The 13,736-nt window shown below is 46.1% G+C and overlaps 1 protein-coding gene across 2 annotated transcripts in view; it reads left to right on the top strand.

Moving 5' to 3' along the window:
- The window catches only part of ERAL1 (Era like 12S mitochondrial rRNA chaperone 1), a 72,557-nt gene that overhangs the window by 29,603 nt on the left and 29,218 nt on the right, over nucleotides 1–13,736 (top strand). Inside the window, exons 2-4 of one of the 2 annotated variants that reach the window (XM_069615308.1) lie at nucleotides 7,621–7,782; nucleotides 8,393–8,520; nucleotides 8,612–8,689. In XM_069615308.1, the coding sequence (XP_069471409.1) occupies nucleotides 7,621–7,782; nucleotides 8,393–8,520; nucleotides 8,612–8,689 (368 nt within the window). The remainder of the gene's footprint in view (nucleotides 1–7,620; nucleotides 7,783–8,392; nucleotides 8,521–8,611; nucleotides 8,690–13,736) is intronic. The other variant, XM_069615309.1, reaches the window with a different exon arrangement.

The following is a 13,736-nucleotide window of genomic DNA, read 5'->3' as shown; positions in this document are numbered from 1 at the left end:
TAGCTGGACAGGATATCCATCTCATTAACCTCCCTGATAGTAGTGGAGGCTGTGATATGATGCATTTCCCATATTGGTCTAGCTGTTTCCCCTCCTTATCATGTGACACCGAACACAGTGAGGAAGGATTTGCAGAGCGTTGTCGTACAGTAGCCAACATCCAAGTCTGGGCTGTGTTCTGAAACATTTAAACACTGATTCAGGAGCTTTGTACTTTTTTCTTTTTTTTTTTTTCTTTTTTTTTTTTGTTTTCTTTTTTCCCCAAGTCTGGCCTTCTTTGGCAGGGCAGAAGGATTCCTCATAGTAAGCAGGCTGTCTTCCCAGATGTCATCAAGGACAGGCAGGCCCAGCACAGACTTCCTGGTTTGTTCTCGTCGCTGGTACAAGAAGCCTTCCTTCTTTTGCTTCTCTTGAACGCGTTCAAATAACTTGATAGTTGTAGATATCAGGGAATGGAATTTCCTCTGGAGGAGAGTCACGAAGACGACCATTCTCCGGTTCCTCATCTCCTGGAGCGACGTTATCAAACTCATCTCTGGTGTTAGTGCTTGTAGACACATCATCAATGCAAGTATGCATAAGGGTAGCCGTGGAGGAAGAGTAGGCGTGCGTGCCCGTGAGGGGCGCCCAGTGTTTGTGGTGGAGGAGCAGGCAACGGACCTGCAGAAAGCTCTTGATGTGGAGGAACAGAAGTGGCTGGAAGCCTGTGTATCAATTTAGACACCCAAGTTTGAAGTGTGGACAGCATGTCCAAGGAGAGGTTACAGGGCTATGGTTGAGTGAGAGACGACCTTGGAGCTGGCCCAGCAGGAGCATAAGGCGCCCTTGGGAGTGGCATATTTGTTGACGATGCAGATGGAGCAGATGGAAGAGACTCCATGATGGAGCTGTAGATGAGGGTGTTGTTGACCGGTCAGGCATGGACAGGTGCTTCTTAGCAGCTGATAAAAGTGGATCAGCAGAAGACGCTGATGGGCATCTTAGAAGTGTAGACATAGCAGTTTTGTGGACGAAGTCATCGCTGATGGGAGCGCAGAAAAACACGTTGACTGTGTCATAGACACATCGGAAGTATGAGGTAGGGTTCAATGACCATTCTTTGCCCTTTTGCCACAGCAGTTATCGTGGGACATTGACCTCTTGGATGAAAAGGTGCAGTCAAGGGGCCTACTCTGCCTGAGAAAAGCATGGACACAGAGAGGCAGTATCGGAAGTTCCAGCACCATCGTCTAACCACGTCACTAGCCCTTGGTGACAGTCTCTGAGAGTCCTGCTGGAAAACAACTGACAAATGGAACATTCTCTGATTTTCGTGGCCTGGATAAAGGTAGTAGAGACGGACGTCATGAGATCCTTCACTAGACGTTCTTGAGATGGCAGGTAGCACAGCTCCTTGAAAAAGCTTTTCTTCCTAGTGTCAGTCATAGCCTAATGGACGGGAGGACACTGAAACAGTATTTCCGGAAAGCAGGAACGAAACCACTGACAGGCAGAGTAAGTTCCTGGCCCTGTGAAGAGTTAGAACATATTTGATAAATTGCAGTAATAGATGAAAAATTATCAAAGAAATTGAGTGATTTCTTGAGGACTCCCAACACTGAACATGCAGTACAGAATATGAAGATGCCTCTAGGGGTGGGGCTAAGGGAGACCTGTCAGTTGGCTGCAGGCTATATGACCCAAAATGACTGAAGGAGCACTAAAGTGACAGCAGTTTTTAAATTTAAAAATAATCTGCTTTGCTATACTGAGGATTCCAAGCCTGATGGCCGGGAATATTCAAACAGCATGTGAATCTATGGAAGATCCAATTCTGAAGAAGTTTCCATTTGCATATACGTTGGTTCCCTCCCACAAGAGCAGCCCAGCACCGAAATGCTATGCAATTTTCTAAACAAATGTACCTTCAGCAATCCTAGACATTTTTTAACCTTGTTGTGCCTCAGTCGTGAGGTGATGCTGAACCCTTGTAAGAAAGCGAGATGGGGGTCTGGGACCATGTCAATGTCCACATTTCCAAACGTATGCTGACTATTCCCAGCTTGCTTTTCGACTTGGTCTTTGCATAAACTCTGACTGCATCTCTGTGTGCTCCCCAGGACCAGAGCTGGATGACTTACAGTAACATATGCCTCCAAATCATTTTCCTGGGCACTACCATCCCAGATCACCTCCCATTTATCTGCCCCAGGACCATATACCCTCTGACCCCCCTTCCCTCCCTTCCGGCTTGCACTCAGTGAATCTGGGGATGACATTTCCATTTATGGCACATCAAGCCCTCCTAAAAAAAAAAAATATCTCATTACCACCTACACCCCTTGCCATATGCACCTCTTTCTGAATAGGTCTCATAAAATCAGATTCTCCTGAGCCATGTTAATAGCCAAGCTGGACTAATGTAACAGCCTCTAGCAGGGCCTCCTAAAACTCACTCCTCTCCAACATCTGCAGAACAAGGCAGCCAAGATGAGCTTATGCTACAACTACATCGGCCCTCCAATCACTCACCTGGTTCCCCAACAACAGTGACTCTCCTTCAGACCCCTTTGATTCATCCACCAGTATTTCTGGAGTGAAGGGCTTTTCATACATACAGATGAAAATCAAACGCTACTACCCTGTCGGGCACCTGCTTTCTCTGGCTTCATAAAACTCCTGCCAAAACCCTTCTGAGGAATAGGTTGGGGGACAGATCCTGGCACAAGCTGGTGCTACTCTTTGGAATGATCTCCCCCTCACCATGATGCCCTCCCTTACTTGGTCCGACTCCCTCCTGTAATGAATCGTAGGAATTCGTCCCTTCTCCCCATCAGGTACCCCCCTACTCTGTGAGACTAAGGAGGTGAGCCTGCTTCGCAACACCCTCCCTGGTGGTCTAGGCAAGTGGGACCTCACTGATGGCGTTCCCTCTTTATGGACAAGGACTCCTGTGAGGAACTCCATAGTAAACACCCCAATTACACCTCTCTGGACATCTCTTATGGGAACACGTTTGAAGAAGAAACCAATATGTGCTACTGTCACTTAAATATTCCTTTTAAAGGAAAAATCCCATTTAACTGAGGCGAGGACGAGGAGGACGTATGGAGGAGGAGAGAAAACACACGAGGGAGAAAGGGGAAGCCGTGTACGTACGCCAGGGAAGTCACAAGGCTATGTCACACACAAGGAGGGAGGTGACTAGCAAAGGGAAAAGCCTGTGACGGGTGAAATGCCTGATGCAGAGAGAGAGCGGGACGTGCAGCGTGCTGTGTCCAGAAAGGAACACGAATTGGAATTAGACGTACAGCGTCCTACCTGGAGGAAAGCAAGGGAAGTGAAGGCAGATTCAGAGCATCCTGGAGGTGGGAGGAAGAGGAAGAGAAAGAGGAAGATGTATCGGGATCTCACAAAAGAATTGTAGTGAACCAAGAGTCCAATAAACTACCCTGAAACCACTTAGAAAGCGGAGATGTGGAACCTAGCGGTATTAGAAATACTGTGTGACCATCCTAGATGACGCCAAAAGAGAAGAGACATTGCAGCAACATGAGAGGCCGCACTGGCGAAGGAGAGAACAAACCCTGAGTCTGTAGAAGCGCCGGTCACGTTATCCCTAAGTCATCAAGGTAACCAGGTTTGGCGCGCTGCTATAAATGTAAAAATAAATAAATAAAACTGGGAAAACTGGAGACCTGAGCGGGAATAGGAATCCTTGTTGGACCAATCCTACTCGTTAAAGCAAAAAAGATTGTGATACTTAAACCTAGAGGAGTGAATGAAAATTATTATGGGACCAATCATACTCGTCCCAGTCAAAGTAAAGAGACTGCGATATTTGAAACCAGAGGAGTGAATGAGAATTATTGTGGGACCAATCTCACTCGTCCCAGTCGAAATAAAGAGATGGTGAAACACTGGATCACTTTACCATGGGAAGAGTGCAGAACAACTAACTCTCTGTAGAGAGAATCAAGATGAGAATAATAAACCATAAAAAGTAACCAAGAAAGAAAGAGGAAACCAGAACAGATAAAGTGTTGAATGAACTACACAAACTGATCAGAGTTAGTCATCAGAGACAATCTGAAGATCAGTTATTAAAACGGAGATTTGCAAGACGCAAAAACCCCAGGACAAGGGAGTCATTCTTCTGGCTTAAGGCGTTGTTATAGTGGTAGGGTCAGTTGGGCTTAGTTTGGACGGAGGGCCAATTCTGTTAAGACATTCACGGACGACGGACGAGTACCTTTGCTAGTTTTTGTTAGGTAGGCATAGGGAATGATGGGCCTTTTCCCCTTTTCTTTAATAAACCTCTTTCAGAACTTCCTTATTGGACTCTTGTGCCCTTCTTCTGACCCGCCACACTCTGCATACTCGCCATACACGTGCAGCCAAGTACCACTTTCTCTGGAATCGGCCAAAAAGAGAGTTCAAAAGACCGAATGGGAGATTTGACCGAATTTCAGGCATTCGAAAATGCTGAACGGCTGAAAAGTTTTGTCCCCGCAACGCATCACTATATTGTGAGTGAGGGTTGTGGGGGGGGACCACCGCAGCCGTTACTGAGGAAAGGAAAAAAAAAAAGGAAAGGACCCTGCAGTGCCGGTTCCCGGTCATGGAAGTGAAAGGAACAGGCGTTGCAGGGACACAGCGAGTAGGCAGCAAGGTAAATTGCCACCATCCTTTCACTGCGTGGTCTCTTGGTATGCCTCCCCGGCCCTTGACCGGCCCTTGACCTTACCTGAATAGCCCACACTCTGCCCTTTCACCTTCCTCTTTTTATACTGCTCTGCCTGTGCTGTAACCATAGCCTGCTGCCTCCTCTGGCTGGAGCACTCACCTGCTCCTGTGTGTCAACCTCTGACTTTCCTCTGCGGCTGTGTTGTAGAGAGAAACATGCATAAAATGCCCACTGTGCCGCCATTTCCAACATGGACCCGCCTGGGTTTCATGGTGTCCGCTAATGATAGGATTGCATTGCTGCCGGTGCACAGTTAGGTGGGTGCTTCAAAGATTTTGTCCTTTGGGGTCTCTTTCTCTTGTGTTGGATAGTTTGTCGTTCGCTGCCAGGATTTCTGGTAACTGGAGTCCTTGTATCTTCTGTCTCTTTCTTGTCGGTCGGATAGTGTCTGTTTCACCTCAGCATAGGGGTCTGAAAGGAAACCGAGAGAACACCGGCCAGCATGTTGTATGGCAGACGTAGGATAATCACTTGCAACCAGGCACATAAGGTAGAACAAAGACTAGGGCCCTTCCAAATCTTGCACCAGAGGAGGGGTGAGGGACTGGCCAAAAGCGGCTCTTGGGTGTCCAGTAAGCAGGAGCTAATACTGGGGGAACAAGGAGTTAGTACATAGCGTTCTGCAAATCTTACTTCTCCGTTAGATGCAAACATAACATTTTGTCTATTTATTTACTACCCATTACATTTTATATGTTGTATAGGTTTTTCCCTAATGCTTATTTATACATTGTGTCAAAAACAGAGTTATTGTCACATAGCTATGCTATTCGGCATCAGTTGGCTTTGGTAGCTCCTGGTAGCTGTTGGTCACAAACTAACCAAGCTCTTCTAGGCTACACATGAGCTATATAGCTCACAGATCTCCTCAATTTTAAACTCTGTGACTCCAGTGAAGCACTGACCCTCCACATGTGAGGTTGTCGACATGAGCACTGCTCATTTGGACTACTTATCTACTGCCATGCACTTGGGCTCATTGATCGCCTATCACGATTGCACTTATTGGCCCCTCCTAAAAATGATGGTGTCCGCCACTGTGATTTCCATCCATCTCCTGCTGTTGCTGCTGGCCTTGTCACCGGGATGGTGCTCCATCCTTTTTTCAAATTGCAGGTTTTGGATGATTGCCTCCGTCTTATAAAGGTGCAACGTCAACCTCTAGAGACTCTTGGCATAGCGATTTCCGACCACTTTCTCCCTGTTGTTGAACTACCCCCCCCAACCTGCTGCACATGCCATGCAGTTCTCATTAGTTCCATCCCATATCCTGTTGAATTAGTTATGTATTGCACTTTTCTTGTACCCCTGCCTCTGTACTTGCCACTTTTGGGGAACTATCTGTTTTGCTCCAATCAACCACTTTCTCTTTGGGGCAGCACAAAGCAAGCTTGTTCGCAGTGCAGCTTTATAAATCAACAATAAACCAATCCCATTATGTTAAGACCAAGGTTACAGGTGTGTGTTTCAGTAAGTGTACCTTACACACTAAGATCCATTTACCCACCCTGCTCCCCCTGTCTCCCATTGCTCTCCCTCTCCTTGCAACCTCCTCACTACATCGAATAATGCTCTGACCTAGCCCCATCGCCTTGATCGTTTGGCCATTCCTTCTCCTTCTTTGTCCATTGAAAGTTGGAAGCCATCACCACTCTCCCAGCCCTTACTTTCTTTTCACTCATCTCTGTTGTGAATCCATGCATGAACACTTCCTACCTAGAGCTATGTTCATCCAGCTTCCGGTCTCCCACTCTATCTGCCCTGCCCTTTCCCTCTTGTCATTGTAGGCCCCACCAAGCCTCTTGCCATTTAACCCACATGTGCTTTGCATCGATTTGCTTGCCTGTAACAGTCGGCAGGATAGCATTCTTTAAAATAAGGTATCTGTTATACAGGCATTTCAAGCCCTATCGAAAACACAGCAATAGCTTGATCTACTATGACTAGGATACTGAAAAAGTGATGATCAATAACAGATGGCTGATGAGGAATAAAGGAATGGACGGGGAGGGCTCATGCAATCTCTGCAATTCTGAAGTTCAATAGAGTGTGAAACATCTTTTAATTTCACGCGTGGCCACCAAAAAGAAAAGAGTGATATATTTCTCCTGTTTTGTCCATACTGCTGATTGGATAGATGCAGATGAATTCTGGAACAGAATATCAGCAGGGAGGGAAATGTTCCTTTGCTTGGAAGTGGTAATAGTGTTGAATGAATTGAAATCTGCTATTGAATAATACTTTAGGGAAGGCATTCTCAGCTTGGGTGCGGGTGTCTGATGTATGTATGGAATTTTGTATTTTATATATTTTTTTTAAGGAGTGATTTCTTGTTACGTATGTGTATTTTATTTTTTCTACCATCAATTGTGTAAAGTCTTTTGTTGACTTAACACAAAATAATAATTGAAACAAAAATATTTCGAAGCTTATGATGCCAGTGATGAAGGTATAGGAGTGTGATTCTTCACGATGCAGTAAGGCTTGTAGTTTTGAGTCTATTGAGTCTGCAGCTGAAAACAAGGATTTCTCTTGAAATCTATTTAATGTACTGTATACTCACATCCTCTTGGATGTGCTTGGACAGTGGTATGAGTATATGGAAGCTTTGTTAAAGTATTTTGCTATGCTTACCAATGGTACATCTTTTGTAAAAAAAGGCACATATTGGTTCAGAAAGAGGAACGGGTTCCAACTCCCCATTGCAACCTTTGCAAATTGGCCTTTTAAGAATGAGCCGGATGAAAAGAGCATGCCAACTGTCAATTTTATGTCTTATAATCAAAGCTTTCCCTACAAAGGAGGGCCAGCTGAAAGGAATGCAATAGGTAATGGATTAGTAGAGTTTAATCTTTGACTTGCACCATATCAATGTCTGTTTTCTACTTTTGCAGCTTGTGGCGTGTTATTTTTGAAGACTAGGATACAATTGCTCAATTTTCCTGTTGTGTATTCTCATGGAAAGTCTTCTGCTCTGAACCATATACTTGGAGTGAAGACCGTGCAGGAAAGCTATGTATTGGGCCAGCATCCCCCACCAGTATCCTTTATTAAAGGTACCGCATAGAGCATTTTCTGCTTTTATTTAGTTGTCTTCTATGCCCAACGTTTGGTGTTTCATAAGTTATGATAAAATCAGGATAAACTGCCTTTGTGTGACATCAGTAACCCAGAAAATGCATTAACCTGAGGCTAAAGGAGACATTTGTATCCATCCCCTCGTTTGCTCTTATACGTTCTTTTAAAAGCTGACAGTTCAGGAAAAAAAGGAAGGGTCAAAAAATCCCTTTGGTGGACTAAAATGGTTGGCTGATTGGCTTGGAAACGGGTAAACGTTTTCTCATACGCTTATTGTGTTTATTTTGTAATTAGATGACTGCTTGTTCTCGGTTCAAGACAAATTTTCATCCCACAGAGCTTAGGTTTCCTGAAACAGAAGAGCCTCTTGGCAGCTGCGTGAAGGGGTATGCCTTGCCCTAACTGTTGTATCAAGGGAACAGGCTTAAAGTACAATTTCGCACTACTTTGATTCATGGGCAATATAGCCTTCAAGATGAGGTACAGACTCTTGGTAGTGCCCAACAGTTAGCTGCCCAATTTTTAAGTTTTCATTTTGGAGTTGTTGACTGCTCTGTGTACGTTTCCCTCCCCCTCCCCCTCCTTTAGAGGAACAGGACTGCCTTTTGGTTCATCACCCAGACCAGCCAGAAAATCCCAAGGTTCTGCGAGTGGCCATCATTGGAGCACCAAATGCAGGAAAATCCACCCTTTCTAACGAACTCCTGGGCAGAAAGGTGAGCTCATTCTCTGGATATGAGGTGTGGGTGGTTGCTAAACTGTATTGATCAATGAAGTGCTAACACGCTGATTACTTCTATCCTACAGGTGTTTCCTGTCTCCAAAAAGGTGCACACAACACGCTGCCAAGCACAGGGGGTTATCACTGATGCAGACACGCAGATTGTGAGTTTATTTTTTATTTTTAACTTTCAGTGAAATTTGTTGAATTGACTGATATCTTCAATATGAAGTTATTGGAGCATGGTAACTGTGAGAAACCTGAGGGTGTTGTCTCTCCTAAAACCCATGGGTCCTCTTCTTGTTGACCAGGGAAAGACCTTTACTCTTGGATCCCAACACTGGGGGTGTAAAAGCGAGGGAGGATCACCTGGGTAGAGCGTCCTCGGAGATTGGGAATGCGATGGCCACAGGCAAGACATGGTATCCCCGTTCCATATTGATGACTAACCTAACACTTCCCAGACCTTTGTGGCAAGACCTATTCCCCTCATTTCCCCACATTTAACATTTAAAAGTACTGGGACGAGGTAGAGGATACAGAGTACTAAACACTACACCTTCATTTTTATCACTCTGGTACTGGGACAAAGAAGATGCCTGCAGAGTGTGATGAGAATCAGACATGTTCCCTTAATCATAGTCGGGTAAACCTGGGTCTCGGGAGGATAGCTAAGGGGCCACGTGCTCACCTTGGAAGCAAGACGACACAGAGCAACACAGGTTCGATCCCCGGGTCCGTGCTTAGAAACCTCTGGGTATTAAGCGCATTATAAATAACCAATCATATCATATATAAGGGTGTCCACAACTGCAACTTAAGTGGTTCCAGGTGTATAAAATGAGGGTCGGAGAACAGCAGAGAGAGAGAGTAACAGGCCTGCATGGAGGCAGCCGCGGTGGTACCGGAGCTGGAGCCAGGATGCCGGCAAATACCCCAGGGAACTTGTGGGGCCGAATACAAGTGGGCCGTGCCGTTGCCACAGGTGTGGGAGCCTCCAGCACAAAGCACAAGCAGCAGGAGCTGCGGGTGAACCAGTGAGAGAGGGGACACCGTCCGCATCTGGAGAGAAATCTCTTTCGTTGCCGGCGTGCAGGGGAAAATGCCTGGAATGCGAGAAGGGCTTGCAAGCAGAGAGGAAGGTACGGAGGACATTGGAAGGAGGCGCAGAGAGCCGGTGAGTGTTAGAGAAGCACTTGGGCACCGGGGCGCTCCTAACGGACCTTAAACAAGAAGCGGTCTTTGAAAGTTAATACAACAAATGTATATTGAATACCAAACTGAACAGAAATATTCAATTAAGTATAAAGAATACATCTTAAGTGCTGAAATGAAGAAAATTATGAAATTGAACATAACAGATACATATTGAATACCGAACTGAATGGAACCTTGAAGTTAGACATATTAAATACTGAATGCAATACAACTCTATGGGCAAAGCCAAAATGCCTATGTGAAAGCAAACTACTGGAAAAGCAGCGCAAGTGTGAAGGGGTGCCATTGAAAGGTAGGGTACGAACAAGACCGACATAAAGTGAACTTTTATGAGTGAATGCCTTCCGGCAATGCCACAGACTGGCAAGAGGTGTGTGACACATAATGGCAGAACCAAGAGGTTGACAAGTAGTAGCCAGAGAAGTGTAAAATTAAATATAAACTAGTATACAAAAGGGTACATGGTTACTGCCTTGCTTTGCCCAGGTGGGTACAGTAATATCAGAAGAGTGAGCAAGGTCAGGAGAGTCTATCTGCTGAAATTTCGAACAATCTAATCCTGGCTGGGTCCCCCCATGCCTGGGTGGACACAGAATTATGACAAAATCTGTGTTTTTGCCCTTGAGTATTTATTTTCAGTGCAGTTCGGTGTAGAAATTCACTGTAGTTTTTTTAAAAACATAGGACAATCAACATTTAAAACGAGTGTAGTACCTGAGTTCTCAACAATCAAATTATCAATATTTGAGTAAACAAATTCTGTGTTTGAACATTCTGTACAGGTTCCTAGGGAAGGAAACTAGAGAATTTAGTGGAATCATAATCAGGTCAATCAACCTTTGAGCGTGAGCACAATTACGAGTTGAACAACATCATATATAACATGTCAACACAACAGTGTTTCGAACATTTTGTGAGGAGCTGGGTGAGCTCTGGTAGTGTAGGCCTTCATCAGGACAAAGGTTTTTTGAGGGTAGAGTATCCTATCCCGTCTGTTGGGATGAAACAGACAAAATGCGTGTCAGGATATAGTTGGTCGGAAGAATCTAGTAGTAGATGTGTAAATGAATACTAAATAGGAGGATCCGGTGCTTACCGGGTCCGCAGACCACAATGGCTGAGGGTAAGGAAGTGTTCAAATACACTTCAACACAACAGATGCCTCATCATGTGCATATGCACAGTCATTCCTGTCAAGAGATGAGGAATGATCTACTTAGGCGCATAATTGGTGTTGGATGCTGGCCGCCGGCGGTGAGTGATCGGCCGTAAGAGGTGCGTGCAGGTCTTAGTTTTGATAAATGGCACGTAACCTCATAGACGGTAGTGCCATTAGGGTGTTAATAATGGTGCCGTGTATAGAAGGAGTAGGACTCCGTGACAGTGAAAGTGATACTGAAATGACCGCAGCGTGTGCGTCTAGCGGCCCAGTTTACTGTTGCCATGATTATCAAGGCTATGTCCGTGCAGGAGTGCACGGAGAGAGACGCGGTTCTGAAAGGGGGTGATTACCCATTAAAGAGCCTATGGTGTCGGGGAAATTGGAAGCCTCCCGGGTGTGTGTTAGAGGTCCGGGTCACTAATGATGGTGCAGGTGCATGGTGGGAGTCAAGCATGTAGAAAAACACTGTGCTTAAAAGGGTCTGTGATGGCTTTTGTCCGTGGGAACAAAAAACGCTAATGTCCCCGAAGCAGGAGTGCGTGCCCCAAATGCAAGGTGTAGTGTTGTATAAATTAGGGCCCAGAGACGTGCATGTGGACAAGGCTTACCTGGAGAGAGCGCGAAGAGCTGCCTCGAGACGGGGTGCCGGCAGTACAGTGTTAGCTTAGAGTGCGTGTCGGCATCCAGCACCAGTCATGATTTGGCGGCGGCCATGATGAGAGGTGCCTACCTGGGTGCCTGTGTGTAGACGGGTGGACCTGTCTAAAAGGGAAGGGACCCTGCTGGCAGGAAAATATGCTAGAATCGTCAGTATGATTCATGAGGGGTGGCAGAGCCTGATACGTTAAGTGCCCAGGGTGTGCCGGTGATGGGTACAGGCACGGGGTTGGTCATGCGTGCACTGTCATGTTGGCGTGCCGTTGCCAAATACTGGGTTTAAGGGCTATCTCTATCAGTGTGGCAGTGTACAAATACAAAGCTGGATGGAGGTCCAAAGAGACAGGGCACCCACTGGGAACAGTGGTAATAGAACATTTTACAAAGAATCTCACCAGTGGATCCTGAAGGGCCAGTGGTTGTACATCATTAAACAATCAATGCTTCCATTCCGCATTAATGTTTTCCACAGTAGGGTTCCAAAGGGAATAATTGTTATACATCATTTTACCTTCTTTGACAGTGTAGAGTTTTTGGACTCATTTCTGCTCTAATCTGGTCAGGGTTTTGTCGATGTCACCACCTCTTGGTGGAGCTTACTGTCTGTATTAGGCACCACTTTACACCAACATGGACATAAAGTGGTGCCTAATACAGACAGTAGGCTCCACCAAAAGAGGTGGTGACCTCAACAAAACCAGGACCAGATTAGAGCAGAAATGGGTCCACAAACTCCGCACTGTCAAAGAAGGTTTGAACATAACTGTGGAATGGAAGCATTTTTTGTAAAATGATGTATAACAACTATTCCCTTTGGAACCCTACTGTGGAAAACATAAATGCGGAATGGAAGCATTGATTGTTTAATGATGTACAACCACTGGCCCTTCAGGATCCACTGGTGAGATTCTTTGTAAAATGTTCTATTACCACTGTTCCCAGTGGGTGCCCTGTCTCCTTGGACCGCCATCCAGCTTTGTATTAGTACACTGCCACACTGGTACAGATAGCCCTTAAACCCAGTATTTGGCAACGGCACGCCGACATGACGGTGCACGCACGACCAACCCAGTGCCTGTACCCATCACTGGCATACCTGGGGCACTTAACGTATCAGGCTCTGCCACCCCTAATGAATCATACTGACGATTCTAGCATATTTCCCTGGCAGCAGGGTCCCTTCCCTTTTAGACAGGTCTGTCCCGTCTACAAACAGGCACCCAGGTAGGCACCTCTCATCATGGCCACCGCCTTATCATGACTGGTGCTGGATGCCGACTCGCAGATAACACTGTACTGCCGGGATCCCGTCTCGAGGCAGCTCTTCGCGCTCTCTCCAGGTAAGCCTCATCCACATGCACTTCTCTGGGCCCTAATTTATGCAACACTACACCTTGCATTTGGGGCACGCACTCCCGCTTCGGGGACATTAGCGTTTTTTGCTCGCAGGGACAAAAGCTATCACAGACCCTTTTCAAGCACCGTGTTTTTCTATGTGCTTGACTCCCACCGTGCGCCTGCACCATCATTAGTGACCCGGACCTCTTAACACACACCCGTGAGGTTTCCAATTTACCCGACACCATAGGCTCTTTAATGGGTAATCACCCCCTTTGAGAACCGTGTCTCTCTCCATGCACTCCTGCACTGACATAGCCTTGATAATCACTGCAACATTAAACTGGGCCGCCAGACACGCACGCTGCGGTCATTTCAGTGTCACTCCTTCTATACACGGCACCATTATTAACACCCTAATGGCACCGTCTATGAGGTTACGTGCCATTTATCAAAACTAAGACCTGCACGCACCTCTTGTGGCCGATCACTCACCGCCGGCGGCCAGCATCCAACGCCAATTATGCGCCTAATTATATCATTCCTCATCTCTTGACGGAAATGACTGCGCATATACACATGATGAGGCATCCGTCGTGTTGAAGTGTATTTGAACACTTCCTTACCCTCAGCCATTGTGCTCTGCGGACCCGGTAAGCACCGGATCCTCCTATTTAGTATTCATTTACACATCTACTACTGGATTCTTCCGACCAACTATATCCTGACACGCATTTCGTCTGTTTCATCCCATCAGACGGCATAGGATACTCTACCCTCAAGAAACCTTTGTCCGGGGTGCTGTTGAGCAGCCAAGGAAAATGGCCGCTTAGCCT

Source organism: Ambystoma mexicanum, chromosome 9 (genome assembly GCF_040938575.1).
Source record: "Ambystoma mexicanum isolate Mex_15411 chromosome 9, UKY_AmexF1_1, whole genome shotgun sequence".
Lineage (NCBI taxonomy): Eukaryota > Metazoa > Chordata > Amphibia > Caudata > Ambystomatidae > Ambystoma > Ambystoma mexicanum.
This window is presented reverse-complemented; position numbering and strand designations above follow the sequence as displayed.